General features: G+C 37.9%; 1 protein-coding gene and 2 pseudogenes across 1 annotated transcript; all 3 read right to left on the bottom strand.

Moving 5' to 3' along the window:
• Window positions 1-542: 542 nt before the first annotated feature.
• Window positions 543-2,919, bottom strand: LOC148721596 (uncharacterized). Its single transcript, XM_088735386.1, has 3 exons — window positions 2,676-2,919; window positions 2,300-2,565; window positions 543-2,104 (listed from the first exon to the last, which is right to left on the bottom strand). Exons 1-3 carry the CDS (start codon window positions 2,848-2,850, stop codon window positions 1,028-1,030), a joined length of 1,518 nt encoding a protein of 505 aa, XP_088591512.1. The 5' UTR covers window positions 2,851-2,919; the 3' UTR covers window positions 543-1,027.
• A 12,238-nt stretch (window positions 2,920-15,157) lies between these two features.
• Window positions 15,158-16,360, bottom strand: LOC148721595 (uncharacterized; annotated as a pseudogene).
• A 35-nt stretch (window positions 16,361-16,395) lies between these two features.
• LOC148721594 (uncharacterized) lies at window positions 16,396-21,026 on the bottom strand (annotated as a pseudogene).

Genomic DNA, 21,026 nt, shown 5'->3' with positions numbered 1-21,026 from the left:
TAGCTGGCAGCATTAATCAAATATGGACAGTGGCATGTCTTATTACCAATTTCCAGGGGCCTTTGTTGCATGAAAAGCAATATATCTAAATATGTATACAATTGTTGTAAAATAGATGGAAGAGTAAGCATCATTTAAAGTAAAGTATGTAAGGATCTGTAATACAAATAGTACTAACAACTTTTAACAACTAAGAGTTAGTTGACATTGAGTGAGGGTACACTACGTATTAGGTCCAACCTAGGTAAGAACTATGCCATCTGTTAACATGTGATGTGGAAGGGTGAATAGTAGGGTGGCCCTATCCCCTAGGGGCACCCTTTTCGTATGTACATGGCATATTGGTTAGGCATTAAAATAAACAGTAAAATCAGTAAAAATTATATTGTTAGTACTATTTTTGTTTTACAGATTCAATGCAAGCTTTCAAACTAGCTTTTTGGGAAAAAAATTATGAATTTAATAACTTTACATTTATTCACAAATTTCATTATTGCCAAATATTATAAAAATGCCCTTTTGGGGTTTAAATACAAAACCTGTTGAAGTCATTCATGTATTTTTATTTATCATGTTTGTACAGAATGTTCTGTTTAATAACAGTAAAAAACTATTAAATGGCTTGAAATACACCCAACTTAGTCACAGTATTTGAATGCATGATAAACAATGAAATATGTACAGCTGTTTGTAAAAATTATGGCGCTTACAATATATTACAGACATATAGGCTTAAATGAAACTGAATTATCATAAGTATTGTATTTTTGGAAAAAATACAAAAACTATTAAATTACCAATCATGAACCCAATGTTTTTAAATTTGTGGCAATAATTTCTGCAAACAGCTGTGTAATGATAATTACTAGAACAAGTTCTGAGTCTAATTAGGTTTGACTTGTAATATTTTAACATTTTAAGAATGCTGATTCAAATGTCTTTACTCCACTTCCCACCAAACTTTGTCACACACAATTAGCTTGTTACTTAGGCACGAAGTTATTTTGTATAAGAGACATACAATAAATTATTGAACACATGTATTCAGGTGATAATCAAAAAAAAATAAATTCAGTTTGTCCAGCATTTCAGAAAAGAGAAGTTCATCAAAATATACTCGTTCACAGTGAAATTCGTCCTTGCAGTAAACATAGAAATCGCACCACTGACTTCCTGTTAAACCAAGGCATCCCATAACTTGATAATAATACTTGTGTGTCTTCTTCAATGAATATGACCCATTTCGTGCATTAAACTTTAAATACTGAAGGTTATCCAGATGACTTGCTGGAGAGCACTTTATTTCTATCAGGCCCCATGGATGTTGTTCAGTGTCGTCAAACACTCTTCTGTCTGGGCTACAGCCTAGGTGTGGGAGACATGGGTTTATAATAAAACCTACTAGGTGAGTGTCTCTGCCAAACTGTGTTTTGTACATATCAGCAGCTACCCCCTCATTTTGTATCCCATATTTCATGGCTGCAGTTTGGATTACTTTTCCCTTTAGTAAACGCGTAGAAAGGATTTCATGGTCTTTTCTTCTTGAGCATATATCTTTGAAATTTGAAGCTGTAAGCCTAAACTTCCTTAGTTCATGCCATGCTGTTGTAGTTGACTGTTCCCTTGTCTCCATTTCAAAGTCAATAGACTGTTGACCTGATATTGCAAGGGAGCTGAAGAAAAGGTCTTGTTTTTCATTGAGCACTGTATCTGGATAGCTTAAAGATGGAAAGTTGAATGCAGGTAGCTGTATGTTAATATTGCTCTTAACTTTCAATGGCTGTTGATAGCTTATGACACAGCCTTTTGGCACCTTTCCAAAGGCCGAGTCTACTAAAATTGGAGGCTCACTTTGTTCATCTTCCCATATTCTCATAAATCCAGGTTGATTGTTGAGATTTTCAAACTGTGGCGACAGCACACTAGTCAAGTCAAGGCTACTTAATGATTGCTGGAAGGGTTTGTAGATCGTGCTTGCCACACCACACACCTTTCTCTTCTTTTTAGGTTCATGCAATTTATCTTTTGGCTTTGACTTTTGTATAATCAAATCTGTCACTGGCCTTGCTTTAATGCCCTCTTTACGACTGGGGATATGCCATCTCTGCAAAAAAATAATATACAAATATACTATATGAATTCAAAATTGCTTATTGTGTTATGTTTAAAAACAGCAGTGTGATTAAAAGGAGTTTTTAAGGAAAAATATTGCTAAGATACAGTCAAATCTCTATACATTAATGACTGTTTTTTCTTATTGTTTATCATCAAATCTATTATTATTATTATTAAATTTTACCTGTGCCTTTGATGTTTTAGAAACCATTGGCGGGACACTTTTTAAGCCTAATAGCTGGAAATGGGCAAGAGTATAGAGCAATCCAAGAACATGATGGCAAAGACCTTGTCCAGCAGCACAACTACACATATACTTGTTGATGCTAGCCTCAATAGAGGAGCTCTCGAACACAACAGACAACTTGTGAGGATCTTCGTTCTTTTTCATACTTCTGAAGCATTTAGCCCGAGCCACTACTCCTGAATCCTCTTCCTTGCAAAGTTTTACTGTTAAAAACCGAGAAAAAAGAGTTAAAACTCAAAACACTGAGCACAGAAACAAAATATTGGAAAGACAGTCAAACAAAGAAAGCTACCACGAGGTCAACGAGGCTCACCTTCAATATCGTGAATATATTCTTCGTGAAAGAATTTATATCCTCTTGTTACAGTGGCTTTGATCGGTAGGTTCTTCTCAGCAAAATCCTCAACAAAAGAGTTTGTAACTTTGGGTATTTTTGTTATATTTTTGTGCCAAAATTCGAGTTCCACGCTATCGCTACTAGTCGCCATTTTGTTTGTGAACTTACCACGCGTGGCCTCGACCTCATGTAAAATATTCAATGACGTAATCCAAGATGGCGGGCCGTGACAAAGGCGAATGACATCCACCAAAATTCTAATACGTTGCAACATTGTCAAAGAGAATCTATGTAAATTTATACTCGCTATCGCATTTTTAATTATTTCTGCAATTCTTTCTATCACGAACCAAAAAATGAAACTCAACATAACTAAACTATCGATCAAATGTGCTTTATGCAAATGCTTTACGCACATTTTTCCAAAGTCAGCAAAACTAGCTCTTCCAAAAGAAATGCTCCAATGAAAATTGTGTTGAGCCTTTTGCTGACGGCGTGTGCGTTGTGAGTAAAGGAGCAGTATACAAAATACGTTTTAACATAGAATGATACAAAAAATAACCTGCCAACCTCCTTAATCCCGACAAATCTCGAACTTGAAATTTAATCACTCACTGAAGGCATGGATCGTGAATCGTCAAATGAACCCAGGGGCGTGTTTGATATTCTGTCTACGAAACTTGAATTAGTCCATTTTACAGTTCTGTGCTTGGTTGCCAAGCCTTTGAATGGGAGTGAGGCTAGAGATGACCTTGTTATGATACAAACCTTGCTGCCTTTCAAATGTAAATCACTTTGTTATCATGCCAAGTAGAAACAGGTCTCTATCACAACAAGGTCATCTTTAGCCTCACTCTGAATCAAAGGCTTGGCAACTAAGTACACAACTGTAAAATGGCCTATTGCAAAAGATAATGCATCAAAAAATTCGTGGAGAGGGGGGACAGGAGAGGAGAAAAAACTTACATCGTTTCAGTCTCATGCGCGGTAAATTTGTATACTGTATCCACATCCACGTGTATCCAGCAGCTTGTGTATCCTCTCTCTCCAGGGATACCCAGGGAGACTGTAACAAGCAATATGGCATGCGGTGTTTAACTTGTTGTGCACTCATTAACTACTTTCTGAATCAAACAAATTGCTTTTCTAAGTTGAATTAAAAAAATGGCCATCTGGCTAATATTTAACATAAAATGTCTTTTGAAGCATTGACAGAAAGATGAGCAAACTAGCAAACATTAGCTTGAAGGATTAACCCTTTCCACCTTAACATCAATATCCATGTTCTCTATACTGTCCCAAGACATTAATGCATTATTCAACCTTAGGAGTCAATCACATCTATCAAGAACATGGAGCAATCTGGCAATTAACCCTTCTTAAGTTTAACTTAAGGAACAACAAACATTTTTTTTCTTTGACTAAGACTGCTATGTGATTATTATTTAGAGTAATTATTATTATGTTTCTTTTGTGTGCTTTTAAGTTAAAATTTTGTTCAAAAATTGAAAATACTGCATGACACAGCAAAGTGAAAAAAAAACATTACCCATTTATTTCCATTCATTATGATTCAGGTAAATATTAAATCTTGACTGCTATATTTATATTTATGAATAAATTCTACTCTACTATATTTATATTTATGAATAACTCTGACTTGTTTTCAACTACCACTGATGATTTCTCTGTCCTTGTTGACCATTACAATTCTATTCTTTGTTCATTTATTGATTTTCATGCTATTAGTGTTTATGACGCTGTCACTCCTGTCACTCTTCACTGGAGGGATAACATTTAATTTTAACAAAAAAGTTGAGAAGAAAACTGGAAAGAAAATGGCACACCACCAAGACCTTAGTAGTCCTTTGTATATACATCAGTATTGCATAGTCAATGATTTGGTCTGTACTGCTGAAATAAATATTTTTCCTCTGTTATCATTAATAACCATGCAAAAACAATCTTCTTTTAAAGAAACCTGAACCTTCATATTTTTTTCTGCCCATTGTAGTGCTTACTTAGCTGAACTATTCACTCATTTTTTTAATAATAATATTCATGTCATTCGACAACAGCTACCCCAGGTTATTGCTGATAAAGCTGATGCAGCTATTCCATTTACATTGTGTCAGTGTGTTTGCACCTGTTGCTCTAGATGATGGATCCATGACCCTCACAATAATTCAACCCAACATATCCCACAAACTGCTCCTAAAATTGACCCTCGTGGACATAAGCACTATTACCACTAGTAATGGCAGCTTTATTTCTCAACCTTAACATTGTTTAAGACTTCAATTTGATTCTAAATTTTCGTTTAAACATCCAAAAATCAAAATGTAAACGTCTAGCTCGCAACAAACGAAGTCAATTTCAAAATAACCACAGGTAATTCAAATCATACTAACTGACATCCGCTAATCATCCACGGCCAGATGTTAAACACTCCACATGATCACTTTTCCCATGGATGGAAAAAACAGTCCAGTGTTCTATTACTCTAGAAGCAACCAAACAATACCCCTGCTTACTTGCATAGTATCACTTCAACTATTCAAAGTTCGAAAGATACGATCCGAAAGTAACACACCAGGATGATTGTTTACCATATTATTGAGCGTCAACAAACCTCGACCATCAGACAGAATTGTCATCCACCACAAAAAGAAAAATCAGCTGGCATGTTTCGTACAAAAATCGTTGTTCGATAAAAAGAAGTCTCTTGGCATTGCATATCAATCTGAAGAATGTACAAAAATAATTCAACACTTACAAGGGACTACTAAATTTAAAACGAATCTCGCCGACAGTGTACGACGCGTACTCAAATCAGGCCATGAAACTGCCTAGACAACAGACAAAATCGTCAATACTTTAATTCAATCAGGCATTCACCCTAACTCATACATTGCAACGAAATATCCCTCAGTCGAGAAAACGAACTAAAACACACCTTGAACTAGGCGCAGGACTGCGTCAACACTTGTTAAACTGCCCCCTTCTTTCAATTATTCCTCGACTTCCAAAGCGCGGAATTACGGGAGCACAAGTGCCTCTTCCTTTTAATTATTCTTCCACCTCGTGAGCGCGGGACTACAGAAGCACTAGTTTAACGGCCCTCTCGTAGAATATCGTCCTTCGACTTCGTGGAAGCGCAATTGCGGATGCACTAGTTTAACGGCCATATCATTTCATTATTCTTCGAATTTGGAAGCTAAAATGCGGTACCAATGGTTTTAATATCCTTTCTTCTAATATTATTTTTCGACATCGCAACCGCGGGAGCAATCCATTCATAAAAGTCAATAACGAACGGGTATTCTGAAGTTACTCCCATCATCATCTCATGCAATATTTGATTCAAAATTTTCCTCATATTCCACTCAAGCTCCTGTAGAACGAAGAATCGCCACGATCGCTACTTAATTGCTCTTAACACCGCCGCTTTGCTAACTGAACTAATACATATCCTTAATTCGCAAACCGCTCTCCCCGAATCACGCGTTGATTCGCTGAAATTTGAAGACCTGTCGAACCACAGATTAGCAAGAACGCTCTGATTGGTGCGACATCGAAAAATACTACAATCTGATTGGTTTGTGATACACCAAAAAATTGCGCCAATCACATTGCCTTGAGATACACCAAAAAAAAGATGCGCCAATCAGATTGCTTAGAGATACACCAAATTGCGCTGATCAGGTTACACTACACCACAATACACTAATCTATACGCTAACATATAGTTATTTTTTTTTTAAAAAAATAACTCAAAAAGGAAAAAACAAAACAAACCAAAAAAGAATGTCATACCAGTCAAACCAGTGGTAGCAACTCTTGCAATGAATCATGTCGAGGTACCATGATTCTTTCGATTTTATTTCAGTTTAAAATTTATTTCGCCAAAACGAAAACAAAAAAAAGAAAATTAATAAACGCATGAGTCGGAGCCATTCCTGCCAGCGGTGAAATACAGGAATGGCTCCAGTCTCTAGTCGTCCACCTGAACTGAGTCTGAACTGACTAAATGAGTTTAGTCAGCGGAACGAGTCAGCAGATGGAATATCGCTGAACTAGAAAGGTCTCCCCTTCGTTATGTAAGTAACCATCTCTTGTTTGACACATCGGAGTTTTCAGTCGCGTTGATATTTCACTGTTCCGCTTGGAGACACACGGTTAAACAATACTCACGTGCAAGGAGTTAAGATGTAACTTATTAACTTTTACTATTTTTATCATCCAATTACAGCCCGGAGCCATTCCTGTATTTAGTCGCTAGTGTAAGTTTTACGTATCCCCCTGACAGAGCTGAATAACGTATACGCATGCGCCAGGTTTTACAGCGGAAACACGGATTTTGAGTCGTTCGCATGGTTGATTTCCTATTCTGTTGCTTCGAAGAGTCGTTTTCCTTGCCGCTTTTCTTTTACAGAACAACCTCCAAAAATTTGGTACACCCCCTAAAAATTTTCAAAACTTAAGTTTCTCTTTTAAACCTTTGGAAATGGGAAAGTGCCTTCGACGAAAACAGAGTTCCTCGGTTTTAAAGATCAGCCCTTATCATTTTCCGCTAATTTCGCTAGATTTTAGATCAAGGACATTTGAGCCCGCTTTGTTGACCGCATACCCGCTGACGTAGCATTTCATTATCCTGCTCTGTCTATCGGGGGGGGGGGGGGGGGGGGGCTCTATCGCTCTATGTTGCGGAAGCCCCTAGCGGAATAGTTGTACAGCGGCTTGAGACAATGTCGTGTATCCGGCCGCTCATGTCACTGTGATACATCGAACTCAAGTGACACATCGAACTCACCTCTCTCCCTGACCATCTCTGAGATTCTTACTGAATAGATTCCTAGAAGGTTTTAGAGGTTCTCATCCCCTTCCAGAGGGGGAGTTACTCATGGAGATTCTCACTGGTGATGTTCTGCTTGCAACTTCAAATCCTGACCCTGATTCAGAAAAGAAGATCTAGCCTTACTTGTTTTCTAGCTTGACTTTAGAGAGTCACCTAGTATTATTCTTATTCTTCACCAAGTTCCCTGTGAATGACTTTTAACACAATGCAGCATCAATAAGCATCATTTACTTTAATGCATGATATCTCATCCTCAAGTGCAATCATGAAATATACGCCAGCATACTTTAGATAAAGCCGGCTTACGTAGTCTAAGTACATCTTTTCCTTAGCGCAACTTTCCATAAAGGACGGCTTTTAAGGCTTATCAGGCATACGTGTACAACTCATCTTGTGACAATAGATTCTGCTCATTTGAGCACTACTACATATGCTATGTTCTCTTCCCATTAACTTATTTGTGATATTTGCCACTCAGTGTTGCCGACTTTGTATCCTTAGCTTCTTAGCGGCTTTTCTGAGATGCCCCCTGTGCCATATCACATCATTGTTTGTATTAATAGACCAGAGATGGGCTCAAGAACAACCAAGTATTATCCAATTTGATCTTAGAAGCTACTCTGAAATCTTGACGAGATTAGAGTCGTATCTGCGATGAACTGAGGGTTTTTGCCGCTGAATTGATTCCACTAGCAACTTTGAGATTAGTGTCAAGTATCAAAAGACTCAGTGGTTTTCAGTGGTCTCTATTCAATATGTCAGATGAAAGGAGGACCCTGGCAATAGACGTTAGACCTCGTGAGTTTTACAGAAATCCTGATTTTGAAGCATTCATTTTAAATCCGAACAAATTTGTAGCAGTTGATGAATGATCTACAATTTGTTAATTGTGATCAGCATCAAAATCAACCAGGGCGGAGTCGCTGGTAAACTGAGGCTCTCCGATATGTAAGACTCTTGCCTTTATTGAAGCTTTGAGTCTCAGACAGGTTGAATAATTATCAATCTACACGAATCCGAGGGACCGGTCACTATTCATCCCCAGGGGGGTGGAGATTTTAGTTGAGTCATGTAAAATTTACGTGATGCCCTTAAAGGCTCTGTAGTATAGTGATGAACACCCCCTCCTCTCACTGGAAGCCAATTTTCTATAATCCCCCTTTAAACTCTGTTTGCGACGATTGATCCCCATCCGTTTCCCTGAAAATGATGTGTTCCCTCCAAACCCCTCCACCGCCCCCAGGCGATAAATGACGACTGGTTTCTTAATGACTTACACACCTTCAGTAAAAATTTAAGAAGTGTTGTACAAATGGATTGAACTTTGGAGAAAGGAAAATGTGTCCAAAACTGTTTCAAGAAACCTAATCCTTTAAGGTGGCACATAACTCTATAGCATACAAAGACGAGTTACCTTTGCCAGCCTATCGATAGTACAAATCGAATAGAAGTGGGTCGTTTGGGAATCAAGAGAATGTTTTCGGTGATCTTTAGGGGTCATTTATAATTACTGGCGACGTCACCAGGGAATTGCTCAACACTGATCACGGAGCACGTAAAATTTACCTGGAGCATGAGAAAAATTGGAACAAATCTTGTTTAGCGGCTTAAGTGATCATCACAGTATTTACATTCTATTCCACTGATTTTGTATAAAAGCCGATAAATTATCTATATCAATTTACTTTTACCAAGAGGGCTTGGAATATGGAGATTCCACAGTATGAATTAATTATCAGTTAGTGAGAAAAACGAAAAAATACTTTTTCTAACGAAGAGCCCTAAACCAGGCTCTAGAGCAAACTAAGAATTGCGCTTTTGATGGCGAGGGGGGGGGGGGGGTCCTTGTATTTTGCAAATGGTGATATCCCGCTGGATGGAGTCGCATTTTTCACGACTGGAATGACTGTATGGAGGTTGCATTTTCAACAGAGTTCCTAGAATGGCGTGGCACATTTTCGGGATTTAAGGGGAAAGAAAAACAATTAGGAATTGAAAAAAATAGGAAGATATGCGGTTAGAAAGTTGTTACCAAAAGTCACTAAGTTGACTAAGTTGAAATCGCGAAAATTAAATTTGCCTAAAAGTGACTAAGATGGGGTCTACTAGTGATCAGAGAATTGACTAATTTGGGGAAAGGGTTCAGAGAGGCAAGCGGCACATACCTTGGAAAAATTGAAACAAGTAACCCCCTACCCCCCTCCCCCTTTCGCGCTTCTTACTTCTAATTATTCTACTCGAACTCTAAACCGAAAAATGAACCATTCGTTTTTCGGATGCAAGTGGATGTGGGTGTTCTAGGCCATGTTTCCTTTTCTATTGACAGATTTATTTAAAGCAAGAGATTATCTTCTTTTGCTTAAAACTAGACTAAAAACTCCAAAAAATTAACTTTTTGCGATTGTTTATTACTTTTAGCCACAGATCTTGTACACATTCACAGTCCTTAGTTAAAATACTGAGCAGTTTATTGTGGTCCTTCACATTTAAGAGAAGCTGTAAACATTGTACCTTAATTAATACCATCTAAACTACTCAAAGTATAAAGGGACGTTTTATGTACAAAGTACTAAATAATCTCTACTTTAAAAACTTTTGGTTCGAAACTAAAAAAATTTATACATATGTAAAATGTCTTTTTTGGTTAGAGTTGTCAATTCTCAAACGACAACTTTCCAATTTTATCAATTAGATTATATACAAATTACATTCTGACCTATTTCATCAAACTGAAAATTGATTATACTCTAAAAAAAACGTTACCCGTAAAATAATTTCCTATCATAAGTAATGTGGAGTATTTATTATTTTCTTATTACAGTTTCTCCAAATCCAAATTACTAAATAAATAAATAATAATAGTAGATAAATAAATAATGAATAATGATAACAATGATGATGGAGAGCCAGCATCCAAAAGCGTCCTAGACACCATACGAGGGATGCTCCCCAGTAAGCTAACAAAATATATGAATAAAATTAGGAAACAATTATCAGAGTATAAAATTTAATATAAATATATTATTTTGAATTAAATCTGAAATTCTAAGTATTACCAAAAAATGAAGTGAACTTATATTTAAGGCTAGAAATACTGACAGAATCCTTTAAATTATTAGGAAGACTATTCCATTCATTAATGATACGGATAAAAAAGCTATATTTTAAAATACTTCGGTTCTACTATACATGCAGACCAGGTCAAGAGAATCATTTTTCCTTAAATTATAATCCACACTACAATGGACCGGTACCCATTTATACACCTGGGTGAAGAGAGGCACTGTGAGAGTAAGGTGTCTTGCCTAAGAACACAACACTATGTCCCCGGCCGGGGCTCGAACCCGGACCACTCGATCCGGAGTCGAGCGCACTAACCATGAGGCCACCGCGCCTCTACGCTCTCAATATGGTAATATCTTTTAAATCCCTACATGTTCTTTTCACCAAACCAAGAATCTTATTAGCCTTAGCACATACAGAATCTACATGTGCGTTCCATGAAAAATCAGAGCTGGTAAGAAGACCTAAATCCTTATGTATATGCACACTTTCTAAACTCGGACCGTTTATGTAATAGACCCTAACTAAAGGACTCTTTTTCATAGTAATTCTCATGATCTTACATTTCTTTGTGTTTATTTTCATTTTATTATCCTTACACCAATCAGCAATCTTATCCAAGTCACACTGAAATGACGTCATGTCATCTGAAGAAATGATAATCCTATATAGTTTACTATCATCTGCATATAAAGCGATTGAGCTACCTTTACTAATAAATCCTGGTAGATCATTGATATATATAATAAAGAATAAAGATCCCAAAAACGTGAGGTACTCCAGAGGTAATTATTGGCCAGTCAAATAATTTCCCTTTTACAACAACTCTCTGCTTACGGTCAGTGAGATAGTCTTTACACCATTCCAGAAGACGCCCAAGACTCCATACTTAAATAATTTAGTCAGAAGAATAATTATTATGATTCACAAGGCCGAAGCCTTTAGCAAAATCAATAAATACCACATCGACTTGACCACGGTTATCCAGGGCTTTACACCAGTCATGATGTACCAAAAGAAGCTGTGTTGCACGGGATCCACCCCTCAGGAATCCATGATGAGAACAATGGATAAAGTCAATAACTTGTTCATAAATTGTATCATACACCAATCTTTCATGACACTTTCCTGTGATGGATAATAGTGAGATACCTCTGTAATGCTCTACCGGCTCTCGGTCTCCGTCCTTGTGAATGGGAGTAATATTTGCATGTTTCCATAATTTAGGAACTTCACTCATCTCAAAAGACAAATTATAGAGCATACACTGAATGGTACTGCAGACATAAATTCCGTCTCCTTCAACAGGCGGGCTGGGATTTTGTCTACCCCAGAGGACTTACTGCCATGAATTTTTTGCAATATTGAACTTCATTTGTGGTACATGACACAGAGTCTGTATATTGATTAGGACATTGGTCATTCTGAATGTCATGCAACAAAATAGAAGGAGCACTAGAACTTTCTTTGCAAAAGACAGAATGAAAATGAATATTATGCAAATTAGCCTCTTCCTGTGGCTGAGTTGCTGTAATACCATTATAATACCATTATAACTGCATTATAACTCTGCTCTTAATAAAATAATCAGCTGAAACAAATCATCCGTCTAACAACATGGACGTTTTGTCTGCCACACTGAGTCTAGAGCACACTGTTTGATCGACAACTGATGGGGAGCAAATAACGCGACAACCCTTAAATAAAAAAAAAACCTTGCGAGGGTGCTTATGCGAGGGAGGGCGCTTATTAGAGCATGCGCGCTTATTCGAGGAAATGTGGTGTCTTCTATCTTATGCCCTACTCATTACTCACTTTAGATGGTGGTGCAGACAACTTTTTCCTGGCGCACTTCATAGCGCTGATCTCACAGGAAACCTTTCCACATGGCTTTTTTGCTGCCTTCCTGACGCATTTATCATAATCTGCATGGCATGGATCCTGTGAGAAAGTTTATAGGAAAGCTTCAATTCGTTAAATTTTCATTCGTGGTATTTTCTTGAGACAAGAGGACGCCTTTTGTCAAAAAGACTTGTAAACGTTTGGATCTTAGAAAAGTAAAGGAAGTTAAAAATGACGTCTTTGTTTTAAGTCTCACTATTTGAATTTTCAGGTTGTGAATGTTCTGCATCCCCCCCCGGATTACTGAAGTAATAATAAAGGGAAACAATAAAAGAGCTGAGCTTACCTGGGGTCCTGGAAAGTTCATTTGCATTTCTGCCCAAGCCACTGAAGTACCGAGGATCAGAAGAAGTAGCTGATGACTCATCTTGAGTTCTATAACCAGTTGACTGATTCGTAAGGCATGTGTCTATCACCGTCAGCCCAGGTTCGTCACTATATAATCCTCCCAAAAAGGATATTTCATTTCCATTGACAAAAGCTAGAACAAAAGAGATATTTGCGCAAACGTTCTGTTTTCCCCCGAAATCTCGTTATTCTAAACTTCGTTGCCCATTTGGCCGCACTGTGGTGATCTTATATCGGCAACACCACTACTAGGTACCAAACACCCTTCTATCTTAGGTAAGTAGTTTCCACACCTGTATTTCAAAACTTTTGACATGGACCCGCAGAAGAAAAATCTACTTTTCGGCTGAGAAGACATTTGTTTCAGTGAGTATTGATCAACACAAAGAGCAAGAGCTAAATCTTTGATTGAAATGTAACTAGCATTGTGATTTAAAATTATATTAATGGTAATTCGAACAACTGGTCAGTAATAAAGACCTTTATCACCGTCTTTCTCAATTTGAGGCTTTTGGTTCCCTTAGTGGAGAATAATTTAACACGTACCAGTTTAATATCATTTTCACAGTTATGGAAAGAACGCCTAAAAGAATATGAGAAATAACGCCTTCACAAAGTTTTTCTGTTTGGCCAAGTACTGTTTGAACAAAAAGTTAGAATTTCGTGTTTTGGTTTCAGTGGAAGAAGGAAAACAAGAAAAAACGGGGAAAAAACTTGCGTAGCAGCGAAAGGAATCTACTTTTAACGTGTTAACAATCTTCCACAAAAGACTTTTGCATGTAACGCACGATCCGGTCGGATAAAAAGACAGCCCAAATAAGAGAAGGTCGTGGAAAGTCAGTCAAAAAATGAATTAAAAATCGATCGAAACTCAAAATCGAATATATTTATAATTGTTGCCTCTCCTATTCATTCATTGAAATTGCATCCCTGAGGACATTAAAGTGGGTTCGAAAGGGGAAGATATTATCATGTAAAATGAAAGAGATCTTGAATTGCCTCTTGGCGATAAAAAAAGAAGTGTTTATGAAGCGGAACAGTCCAAGTATGGGCTCGATTTTCTTTAACGTCTCAGCTTATTACACGTTATCACTAATACGATCTTTTAAAGGACTCAATTTGTAAAACCATAGTTACCAGGTAAAGCATAAGTGATTAACTGGACAACAATTATACCATCTCTGATTCAAGCTTATAATCAAGCATTGTTATAAATACACACACCAAATATGTATTATCCCTCTAAAGAACTTTAACCTTTCAGTGACATTTCCCTTTTCTTTTTGAGAAGGAGGGGTTTGAAAATTCAGAGGTGATGGCCAGACTGAATAAGCTTTAACGAAAAGCCGAGTGTCGAGGTTCTTTATGCTTGACATAAGCGTTTAATTTTCTCTTTACTTTTCTAGCTGATAATAACCTTCGTTTGCTGTGAATTGTAGGCTCCGTCGAGGTACAGACGGAGGTCTAGTTGAAAGGAAGAACAAGTAAACAAGTAACGTAACAATAAAAAATACATTTCTCTTTTCAGTTTTGAAGTGTGTTTACTGTTTCCTTGGTAGCTTGGAAGATTTGAAAGAAAGTTATTTAGCTCATGCAAGGCCTTTACCCATGTCGGCAAAATCCGTGGCGATGGAGGTGAATAGAAAAGAAAACTTTGCATAAGATTGCTCATTAGAATCTCAACTGAACCTAGGTAGATGTGAGAACTTTATGTTAATATACTTTTGACCTAAGCGTTTGATTCTCCTGTCGGCGAGTTCTGGCTGATCAATATGAACCAGCCCTGAACCACGCTCTATAGCAAGCAATTTAGATCAGGGTGGAAGGATTACTACTTCTAGCTATTCTGGACGAAACACAAACGAGAAAAGAAAACCTTTATCTCCCAATCAAACGGATACGTGTTTTCTAGCCCATGTTTCCTTCATTCAAGCTCTATTGACAAAGCCAGTAAAAACTACGATCGAAAAAATAAAACAATGTTTATTACATGCAACTGTAGTCCTTGTATCTATTCAACGTCTTTGGTCGTACTAGTTAGGGGTTTAGTGCGGTCCTTTACATTCCAGACAAGTATGGAAACATCATCATCGAATAGTTAAATATCATCTAAAATATTAAGAGTATAAAGCAATCAAATCGTTTCAAACTTGTTTAAAGTACAAGGTCCTAATTAACTTTTACCTCTATAACTATAAAAATAAAATATATACATAAAATGTTTTTTTGTATAGTTGTGAATTCTAAAACAACAACTTTTGATATTATCATTAAGATTACATCCTCATTAAATTTTGGTCTATTCCACTAGACTGGAAAAGAGATTACACTCTCAAAACAACTATGTTGCTCATACAATAATTTCGTACCAAAAGTATATTGAAGAGTACTGCCGAACTCTGCTCTTTAAAAAATCACCAGCTGAGAAAAAAATATGTTAGAGTACGAGCTCTGCGTTTTGAAACATATTAAAATAGTATTTACAATGCTTAAAGTGGTCTCAGGGAATAAACAAGGTAACCAAGAAGAGGAGCATTTTCAATTTAACACCTACATAGTACTTTTCAAGACTACTATCAAAAAATATCATCTGCTATAAAAATTACAAAATATCGTATTACACAAAAGGCGATAAGTAACAAGAGGAGCCTATCCGAGCTTTATGTCTCTGACTCAGTGGAACGGGAAAGTATCAGGTCTCCTCTAACTTCCCAGTCAGTGCCAGTTATTGCTTCAGACAAACACTGTTTGCCCGCGTCTCTTACCATCCAATCTCCTTCGAGGTTTAAGCTCTTTAGTTTGCATTTGGTATCAGTTAAGGCTTCGCACAAGTACTTTATTCCTTCATCTCCTATTTCACTGATGTCTAGGCTCGTTAATGCACAGTTCTCGTTAGTTAAAGTTCTAGCTAAGGGCATTATCCTTTCTACTAACTTTTTAAGCTGGCTAAAGTGCAGTTAGTGCTGATCAGTGCGTCACACAAGTGTTTTAATCTTTCACTTCCACAGCAATTCTCACTGGCGTTCAAACTGGTTAACTTGCCGTTAACACTGGTGAGTATGTTACACAACTGCAACAGTCCGTCATCTCGTAAGCTGGTTATATTGCAGTTAACACTAGTTAGCGCGTTACACAAGTGCATTATTTCTTTCTCTCCTAACGCACTGTCACTGACATTCAAACTGGTTAACTTGCAATGCACACTGGTCAGCGCGTTACACAAGTGCATCATTCCATCGCCTCTTAACCAACTGTGACTGACGTTCAAACTGGTCAGCTTGCAATTCACACTGGTCAGCGCATTACACAAGTGCATTATTTCTTTCTCTCCTAACGCACTGTCACTGACATTCTAACTGGTTAACTTGCAATACACACTAGTCAGTGCGTTACACAAGTGCATCATTCCTTCGCCTCTTAACAGACTGTCACTGACGTTCAAACTGGTCAGCTTGCAATTCACACTGGTCAGCGCATTACACAAGTGCATTATTTCTTTCTCTCCTAACGCACTGTCACTGACATTCTAACTGGTTAACTTGCAATACACACTAGTCAGTGCGTTACACAAGTGCATCATTCCTTCGCCTCTTAACAGACTGTCACTGACGTTCAAACTGGTCAGCTTGCAATTCACACTGGTCAGCGCGTTACACAAGTGCATTATTCCTTTATCTCCCAACGCACTCTTTCTGACATTCAAACTGATCAGTTTGCAATTCACACTGGTCAGCGCGTTACAGAAGTACATTACTCATTTGTCTCCTAACTCACAGTCACTGACGTTTAAACTGGTCAGCTGGCAATATTCGCACTGGTTAGCGCATTACATAAGTGCATCATTTCTTTGTCTCCTAACCTATTGCGAATGAGGCTTAACCTGATTAAATCGCAGTCCCTACTGATCAGCGCCTCACACAGGTGTTTTAATCCTCTTTGTAGACCATTGTAAAACAGGGTCAGGCTGTAAAGTTCACTCTGGATAAGAGCTGTACTTAAGTTCTTCAAACCTTCATCAGATATCCGACTCCCAAAGGGATGAATCTGGTTACTTTCCAGTCTTCGTTGGTGATTGCTTTACACAATGTTACCCAATCAGGGTCGTGCTCTATAGGCCATGCTTTCAATATGCCTGACTTCGAACTGTATAACGATGAACTAAAAACCTCCTCGTCCTCGTCCTCGTCCTCGTGTGCGGACAACTCCAAGTATACATCCAACATTTCATCAAACCACTCCTCTGGTAGTTTATCTGAAGGGAGTTCATCCGTAAACAGCAGCACCAACTGCCATGCACCTTCTCTGATGTGAAAAGTAAGGAATGTTTTCAATTCGTATACATCCATTCCTTCTCGTAATTCTTTCACGATACTAAGCGATTGGAGTACTGGAAGATTAAGGAAAGAATCATTAATATTTTACTACAAAACATTGATGCGAATAAAACCGCCTTTGCTTTTTTTGGTCTCAAAACTGACAAACCGAAAAACTACCTTTACAATTTGGAAAAGAAAAGAATTCTGAGTCTCAGTGTTTGGAATTTTTCTTGAATCATTGAATGTCAAAGGAAACCAGACAGTATAAACGATAAATTTTGTACCATACCAACAATGTTAAGTCAAGCCCATTTTGTTTTTCTTTGGCAAAAAGTCTCAAAATTTCAGCAAATTTTACACACGAAGTTGTAAACCATGGCCATTAAGATTAATTCCAACGTATTATTTCCTCAATGGAAATCTAGAAATCTAGAGTCCAAATGCCTGCTACAGATGTTGATATAGTTCTTCTTTCTTCTCGCGGGCCCGTATCCTTGGCCGTGCAGCTTTTAATGCCTCTGCCTGCTCAGCCGCACACGACCCTTATGAAGAGGTTTGTTTGTAAATCATTTTTTATTACTCGGGCTTCCGTCGGAAAGCCCAAGTCTGAAAATCCAAGCCGTTTTGGTCGCCAAAAGGGGGCTCATGGTCCCGTGTGTTCCTCGCGTAAACCACGGAAACTGGGATGAGAGTGAAACAACTTGTGTTCTCGTGGGCTCGCTCTTAGTAAACAACGGTAATTCGCAGATTGCTGTGTTTTGTGAAGACCGCTTTGCAAAGATTCCTGTCTTATAAGCTCATCCCACATGTAAACGCACGGGCTGTTCGTGGTAGGCCCACGCTAAATGACGTCCAGTGTTTTCGGAATAGGCCGGTCCACGAACTTCATTGCTTGAAAGCTAACCAACAGTGGAAAGTTCTTACTAGTTCTCACGAGATAACAAATGAACCATATGTGTGGGTTCAAACTACGAAAATACTGGCAAAACTGTGACGGCCGATTTAACAACAAACTATGATGCTGAGACGAACACCTCACTCGCTGAAAAAATCAAGAATGTTCGTGAACACAACTTCGAAGGTGGCGCCAACAACAGGATACTGACAGAAGCAACTTAAATAGTAAGGTTAAATAATTTATATATATCTTATTAGACGTTTTGTTGTGTAGTATCGCTGAGTATTTTTACGGGTTGTACCGTATTTTGACGAGCCCGAAGGGCGAGTCAAAATACAAATAACGAGTAAAAATACTCTGCGATACTACACAACAAAACGACTTATAAGTTATTTATTATCCAACACGCCAAACTGTTATTTCAGTGCGGGCGAACTTCATGGATATTCATCAGTTTACGGGGGATGCTTGACAGAAGTATGCGAAGCTGAACGGAATTGGCGCGTTGTCGTGTTGCTGTTTCTATTTTCTTCAATAAATGAAGAAATTTCCATGTCGTGTAGCTATTTTTCTACGTTCGATTCATCTCATAAACTTGGATGTATATTTTCCAGCCATTCTGACTCTTCGTCGTCCGAAATATGATTCAAATTGTCCGCCATTTTTTTCGTAACTACGAGAAAACCTGTTTAACCGGTACTATAGAGTACAAATACCGCGTGATATTTGTACTCGTCTATGGCGTTATTTGTACTCTACGAAGTGTAGTTGGATAATAAATAAGCTTAGCTCTTCCGTTAAAGATCCTGTTTCTGTTACTGGTTTTTATTGGGTTCAATACTTGTAAAGTACGATTTGGTATATCGTACATAATCACTATTAACAATTGGTTCATGCGTTAGCGTGCGTTCACCGAGACTTGAAGCACGTGGGAAGTTTGGAGAGCACGAAAGATGCCTAAGAGTTGCTCGAGGTGCAGGCGAGAGCAACTCTAGCTTCCTCAGTGCTCTCCAAACTTCCCAATTGCTTCAAGACTTGATAAACGCACAGCTGACACATAAACCTTTCAACACGGTAGTTTATGTATAAAGGGCAGACATTCCCTCTCCTACGCTTCGATGCGTTGTTTATTTTGTTTATTTCACTTTCTCTGAGTTCTTTCTAGAGAGTTAAAAAAAATCCATTCCCAAAGAAAAAGTAGGCAGATCTTCATCGGCTTGTTCGAAGTCACTCGCAAGAAAAAAATTTCTTCGCGAGGCATTTGTTTGCTGAAGTCCCCAGCGTGCACAAGGCGAAATTAAAGCACGCTCGCGCAATTGAATTTGATTACACGAATTTATTACATCCATTTTAAAATCACTGGTGGTCCCTGTAATCTGATTGGCTCTAATTGGGTGCGATTTATTCACGAATCGCACCATTTTTTGCTCTAAACTGCATTATTTTCCGCTTGATTGAGTTTTTGACACATGATGTCAGTCTTTCTGTTTTGCATATAAAATAAGATGTAAAAGCGTTTCCGGTTCCTCTTTTTATTTAAAAACCGGCTCAGAACTGCATCAATAAAATATTTGAATTGACCAAGTCCTGTATTTGGGCGATTTCAAAATGGATGTAATAAATTGGTAATTGAACCTCGTGTCGTACAATTTTGGTCGGAGATCATACTTGTGATTTCAAATCGAACGAGCACTGCGCGCTCGTTCGATTTTGAAATCACGCGTATGATTTTAGCCCAAATTGCACTCCACTCAGTTCAATTACCATTATTTACAAGCTATGATATAATTCTACTCGAGTTTAGTGCGAACGCCATGGCTTTAAACACGAAGGCGCGCTATAAAAGGAGCCTTAGGTCCCACTGGACCATATGTTAAGTCAGCTTGAGCTACAGCTACTCCAAAGCGGTGAACAGCGGGCGCATTCCTCAAAATTGTTTTATGTCTTCATCACAATACAAGAATTTTAGAGATTTGTATTTCCTTTCTCCAATGGAAACTGTCTTTATTTGTGGCGGTAAATTTGAGATCGAAGTAGGTGGTTCGCACGTTACCTCATGCCTCCCCGCTGGTGGAAGTAAAACAATAGATATCTCATTAGCTCCTTTTGTTCGTCTACCAGCATTTGAATTTGACCCGCACGCGTCAACGGTGAGTGACAAATGAGCCTTGGTCTTCCCAGGCAAGACTTCCTTCTATAGCGCGCTTTCAGGTTTAAAAGAAGCCCGAGTGAACGCTCCTCCAGCGCCTAGTTTCTTTAAGAACGGGCATTACACCGCGAAGGTCATTTGATGATAGTATAAATATACCAGGTCTACAGAAAAGGAACAAACCCAACACAAGATCACAAATCAAGATTAAAAGAATCCCTTGACTATTACAAAAACCCAGCATTTCTCTGTAATCTTACGACAGAATAAAAATAACTGAATATATGTTTGAAAGCCAATTAAAACTCAGTGTCAGTTATTTTAACCACATTAAGTACCTCGCTTGAGTAAGCCAAGTTTAGCTGACTCATTGACTAGGTAGCTGACATAGCCCTGTAGTCCCTCGACATCAAACTTTGCCAGTCCAGATCTGTGGTGTTCTCTAATGCTATTATGGAGGAAATCAAAATGAACACAAACTATTTCAATACTTTAGGTCATAATCTAAGATCTGAAAAATTATTGAGAAAATTAAGGAACTACTCATTAAGACAAAGTAAGCATCAATGTGGCCATTATCTGTGACAGAACACGAATACATGGCTATGATAAAGGACATACAAAAGCACAAACTATTTCAGTACTTAAGGTCACATTGTCAGTTCAGAGGAGTTATTGAAAAAGTAAGAAACTACGGCTTGGAGTCAACGTAAGCGTAATTGTAGTCATTAACTGTGACAGATCACGGAAAAACTTAAGGTAAAATTTACATTGCCAAAGATACTGCCAACAT

Source organism: Stylophora pistillata, chromosome 10, assembly GCF_964205215.1.
Source record: "Stylophora pistillata chromosome 10, jaStyPist1.2, whole genome shotgun sequence".
Taxonomy (NCBI): domain Eukaryota; kingdom Metazoa; phylum Cnidaria; class Anthozoa; order Scleractinia; family Pocilloporidae; genus Stylophora; species Stylophora pistillata.
Note: the sequence above shows the minus strand (reverse complement) of the source record. Positions and strands in the feature narration are given on the sequence as shown.

Bases quoted from the DNA above. Each gene is read 5' to 3' on its own strand.
- LOC148721596 (XM_088735386.1), bottom strand. From the start codon at position 2,850: ATGGCGACTAGTAGCGATAGCGTGGAACTCGAATTTTGGCACAAAAAT. The intron at 2,566-2,675 runs GTGAGCCTCGTT...GGTTTTTAACAG, and splicing joins ATATATTCACGATATTGAAG to TAAAACTTTGCAAGGAAGAG. The intron at 2,105-2,299 runs GTAAAATTTAAT...ATTTTTTTGCAG, and splicing joins CTAAAACATCAAAGGCACAG to AGATGGCATATCCCCAGTCG.